A 6,040-nucleotide genomic window follows, 5' to 3' on the forward strand; every position below is an offset into this window, starting at 1 on the left:
GCAACATAATAAAAGGTTGGTACTTGGGAGTTATAGTAACATATCATACCTTATTTAGTGCATTGTATAAATAATAACAATAACAATAATACAAAATAAAATTTAATACAAACATGCAACTAGAAATTGACATAAATTGTAGTCATTTCTAGTAAATAACATATTTATAATTATTGAACTTCAATAACCATATACATGTCATTTTGTAAGTTGATCTAAAAAAATAGTCTTGAAATAAAAGTTTGGTGTCTTGTTTGGTTGACATGTTGGGGATAGCTTATCCCACAATTTATAACATAGTGATGAGATAAGTTGTTCCATATATAGGGTGGGATAAGTTATCCCAAAATAACTACCCTAGGATAATTAATCTTGGGATAACTAGTTCCTAACCAAACAATAATACAAAATTATGTGACTATGAAGGCCAATTAGCCAGTGACATTTAAACTTCTAACTCTCGGTTATCTCTAAAATACGAACTTCATTTTTCAAAAATTCAAACAAGTATATTCTTTGAAAGAAAAAAAATAGATTAGAAAAAGTAAATCTTTTCGGTGTTGACATTAAAATATTGTGGACTATAAAACATGATTGATTTTAGTAAGAATGTTTGGAGGTTACTCAATCTTGTTATTTAGTTCATCTCTATATAAAGAGTTATACTATATTTTCTTGAAAAGTTATGTCAAAATACTCCATGAACTCTTGAGTCTTGAGTATTTATAAAGATCAAAATCTCAAATAGACTATGAAATATTCATAAAAAGATCAAAATATCTCAAATATCTCATATACTCTTGGGTATTTATAAAAATCCAGATTTCAATGTGTTGGTTATTCATAAAAAGATCACAAGGACACCACATATTGTCTTTCTCAAAGAAATATCGAAATTCCATAAACTCATGGGATATACATAAAGAGATCAAAATGTGTGGCTTCCTACATTTGAGAAACCCGCCTCTAATGGTCCCTGAATCATGATAAATCTTAAGAGATAAAAGAATCAAGGGGTTAACAGATTTGTACTCACAATCTTTATGAATAAAGTTATTTCTTCATATTTTTGTGATTGTAATTTATTTTCTGGCAGTTTAAAATTTGCTGCAAACGGTGTCGGCTCTTGCCTATGAATATTTAGGCCAATGCCTTAGGCCTCCAATTTTTGGGGCCTCAAATTTCTATAAATATGGTTAATTTTTTTATGAAAAAAATAATTATTTGTGATAAAAAGTGTGTATATATATATACACTCTCTCTCTCTCTCTCTCTCTTTGCTAACACTTGTCTTTTTTAACTCTTTATGCATTCTATTTCTTCAAACCTTTGATAATTAAAGTAATATTCCGTCACAAATATGAATCAATATCCAAAAAGTGTTGAACAAAATAATTTATAAATATTATTTTATTTCTTCGTAACTTTTCATATTACAGTAGGATATACCAAGTTAACAACTTTTTGAATCAGATTCTATGATTCTAATTCTTATCTTTATTTAAAATTTATCAACTTATTACTTGTAGAACTATATTATCAATTCATATAATAATTTTCTCAATAAAATGATATTTTCAATGTTGAATTGATAAAATCTTGCTTCAACTAATAATTAAAGAATATTTGAAAAAAATCATTTATAAAAAAAGATATTAAGTAATAATTTACATCTAAAATTTAAAAAAATAAAAAATTACAAATAAAAGTTATTCAAATTTTAGACCTCTAAGTAAAATTTAGCTTTAGGTCTCGAATTAAGTTTAGCCACGACGACTGCAAACAAATTAACACGTCTAGTAGGACCAAGTCAACCCTTCAATATCTCTTCTTTCACAAATCATCTTTGCAAATCTGAAACCCCAAAATTGTAAAGGTGAAAGAATGAGTACTTCAAGTCTCATTTTCGAGTTTCATCAAGTCTACAGTCATATAAACCATGAAGCAGTAAACTCATTCTTCCACATTTGTGATTTTGTGGCTTTAGATCCAAGGATTTGATTTGTACGGAGAGAAGAGATGAGAATGGAAGATTTGGTCCCAGTAAACGTGTCAATTTGTTTGCAATAAATTTTAAACATATGAAGAATAAATTAACCATAAACAAAATATAAAGGGAAAATGCTCAAATATGTCATCGAACTTTTAGAAAAGGGTCATTTATTTCATTACTGTTTAAGAAAATGTTCATTCATGCCATTATTTTTCAACAGTGGTTTTGCAAAACCATTTTTGACACGTGGTCAATTATAATTCGGCTATGTCATCGATCTTTTAAATAAAAAAATAATAATTCTGAACAAAAATTGAATTAAATTTTTTTAATTAAAAAACCAAAATTCTGAACAAAAATTGAATTAACTTTTTTAATTACAAAATTAATGATATGACCGAATTAAATTGGTGATGAGTCATAAATGGTTTTGCAAAGCCACTTTTAAAAAAATAATGGTATGAATGAGCTTTTTCTTGAACAGTAATGACATAAATGAGCCAAATTTCTAACTGGTGGCATAAATAAGTCTTTTCTGAAAGTCCAATGACATATTTGAGCCTTTTCTCAACTATAAATATAAAGAAACATGATTTTATTGATAAATATGTGGATATACATATCCGTGTCTCCGTTGATTGTTTTCTCTCCTAATATTTTTCCATAATTCAAGGGCGTTAGTGACCTATTTCTCTCCTAATATTTTTCGTAGATGCAAGGGTGTTAGTGACATATTTCAATCCTAATATTTTCCTTAATTCAAGGGTTGTTAGCGATATATTAAACTAAGATGATTAGAACTTGATCTTCATATTTCATGAGGGCCGTTAGTGACGTATTTCTCGAACTAAGATGATTTGAGTTTGATCTCTTTATAAATATTTTATGAATTTACGTAATATAAATACTCAAGCGTTTATGGGATATTTTGTGCTTTTTAAGGAAATAAAATACCTTTATATTGACATGTGCTAGAATTTAGGATTAAGTAATCTCTAAAAATGTTAAACTAAAATAGAACTCCCTGTAGAGATTCTACAAAATTTCAATATCGACGGTAAATTTTTAGGTAAACTGATAGAGAAACTGTTATGATCTCCAAAACATTAAAATTTTAAACAATTTGTAATGTAACTTTACTAAAATTAAAGAAGCTAAACCAAAATCATGAATTAATTAATTCAAATGGATATGCATGTTTGGTAAAACAACCTTGAATAGTAATGCCATAGATAGGTCCCAACAGAATACAATTACAACCCGTGAAGTCTGCAGTGGAAGAATTTGATTTGAATAATGACAAACCTTTAATCCTCACGGGCTTCTTACTCATGGTTCTCCTCATTCCACCCCTACCTACCTTTTTCCTCAAAGAACGTCAGCCTCAATAAGTAGTATTTTCTAATTGAAATTGAGGTGTATAAGTAAAGGAGAAAATTAATAGTATATTTTATATTGTTAAACTTTATTATCTAAACATACCATGTCATCCCATAGGTGTTTGAAGAGGACATATATATATATATATGTTCACAAACCTTATCCTTAATTTCCTAGTGAAAATAGATTAAGAAATTGTTTTGATCGACTCTTAGCCTGAATAAAGTATTTATAAACATAATGAAAAAGAGAATACCAAAATAAGAGCGGCAACAATAACAAAATAATGTGAAATGGAGAATAATACATCATACAAAAGAAACAAGAAACACATGTGATAATCAAAATTGAAGAACAAGAAACTACGATATTAGTGTTAATACTACTGGTAAGAAAGAAGATCAAAGTGCGACCACCAAGCCTATCGCTTAAGAAAATGAGACAACGCTTGACTACAAACTAACTTCCTACTCTAATACATGACATCCAAACCCCCATATCTAAGATCACATCCTCGGTAAGCTCTAGATGTGTTATGTCATGTCTAATCACCTCCCTAAAATATTTCTACAGTTTGCCTCTACCTAGATCACTTGATGCCCAGGGGCGGATTTACCTTCAACCAAGGGGGTTCATCCGAACCCCCATCGTCGAAAAATTACACTATATATACACAATTAAATTTTAAATATATGTGTATATATGACATTGAACCTCCTAAAAATAAACCAAAGGCGTAGCTCAGTTGTGTTGTGGGTTCAAGAATCTGCGCTAAGGCACGCAAGGTTGTGAGTTTGAATCCAGATGGAGGCAATTTTTTATCACCTTACATTTTAGGCGTTTTAATTGTTTTTTAAAATAATAATGGAATCAGAAATTGCTTTTTTAAAATAATAATGGAATTAGAAAACGATTTTAGTTCCAAAAAATTAAAACCATTATAGGAAATTTAAGATTTATTAGTTTAAAACCTAATTAGAAAGTTAAATATTAAAAAATCTTTTCTTGTTTTAGGATTTTTTCACATTTTATTTTTCATTGTCTCTTCTTCCTTGCCGTTGCCCGTTAGGCGCTGACTGCTGTTTGTTGCTTCTGTTGGATCGATTGTTATTAAAATTTGATCTATTTAAGTTTTTAGATATATTAATTTTTTTATCCAATCTATTTATATTCGATCCGATCCATTTATTTGTGGATATTATTTACGTGATTAATTTTTTTTTAAACCTTTTTGATGAAAATCCTCCCTCCGCCACTGTTGATGCCTACCATTGCCAAACTCTCACACATGCTCACTGGGGCGTCTACGCAAAAGAAAATTTCAAAATTTAAATTAAAAATGTCTAATAAAAATATTTTATCATGTGTTTAACTGTTCAATTAAACAAACTGTAATTCGAGTGTCTCAACGAAATACACTAGCAAATCTATGGAGGTGTATATATGGTAAGCCTATACATATATATAATGACAAAGACAATAAGAATTTATATATAGTACTATTCTAACGTGATTAGAGTTAAGGCATAGCTATTATTGTTGTTTTATGTTTTTGACCCCACAAGCTATCAAAATCTCCTTGGTTCCTCAGCTTATAAATTCAACCATTTAACTTGCAAACTCCACATACACTTTACTTGAAAACATGCCTATGAAAGGAAGCAAAGTTTTGGGTATGGTAGTTCTAGGACTACTACTTATAGTAGAATTTGCAAGTGGAATGAATATTTGTAACATGGACGATGATGGTTTGACATCATGTAAGCCATCAGTAACACAACCAAATCCAGTGGAGCCATCTGCTTCTTGCTGTGAAGCTTTGTCAGGTGCTGACTTGCAGTGTTTGTGTTCTTATAGGAATTCATTTGTGTTGCCCTCTCTTGGGATTGATCCTGAACTTGCCTTGGCTCTTCCTACTAAATGCAATCTCACTTCTCCTTCTAATTGTTAAGAAAAACTAAATAGAGGTCTTCCATTTCTTCCCTAGTACTACACCCTAGCTAGCTTCTTAATTAAACTACTTAAATTTTGTTGTTGTAAATCAATTTATGTTTTGATTTTGAGACCTCTATCCATTTGAAAAGGAGTGTGACGACCTCATTTGTCTTTGTTAAGATTAATATGTTTGAGTCTGTATGATTAATATGTTGTCTCTAGATGTGAACATTGAATGATTAAGAATGTCTTTTTTCATTATTGTAATGTGCATAATTTATTTATTTCTAAATATACTAATTCAAATAAAATGTAATTGAATATTTTTTTAAAAATATTATTTGATAAAAAATGTAATATTGATGTTCGGTGGGGATGGTGGAGATAATTTGTAGTGGTGTGGTACTGGTTGATGTTAGTGGCTAGTGTTGATGATAGTAATATGTGGTAGAGGTGGTTGTTGTTATAGTGACTGGTGTAATGATAATGATTGGTAGTAGTAATGGTGGTGATGATTATGATGATGAAGTTGATTGATGTTAGTAGTTAATAATATTGATAATGGTAGATAAAAAATATGAGATAGTTGATGATAGCTGTCAGCAATGCTCGTTGTGATGGAGCATGGAGATGATTGATAGTAGGGATTGAATACTGTGGTGGTGTAATCAAAATAGCACGGGATCATGAGAAGTCTAATAATTGCATATCTCGAACGATGATACATTTGAA

General features: G+C 29.7%; 1 protein-coding gene across 1 annotated transcript; it reads left to right on the forward strand.

Annotated features, from left to right (window-relative positions):
* Nucleotides 1-5,018: 5,018 nt before the first annotated feature.
* On the forward strand, nt 5,019-5,324 carry LOC101252520 (putative lipid-transfer protein DIR1). The gene has a single exon (XM_004229187.4). The coding sequence runs from the start codon at nt 5,019-5,021 to the stop codon at nt 5,322-5,324; it is 306 nt and encodes a 101-aa protein (XP_004229235.1).
* Nucleotides 5,325-6,040: the final 716 nt, after the last annotated feature.

This window comes from Solanum lycopersicum, chromosome 1 (assembly GCF_036512215.1).
Source record: "Solanum lycopersicum chromosome 1, SLM_r2.1".
NCBI lineage: Eukaryota > Viridiplantae > Streptophyta > Magnoliopsida > Solanales > Solanaceae > Solanum > Solanum lycopersicum.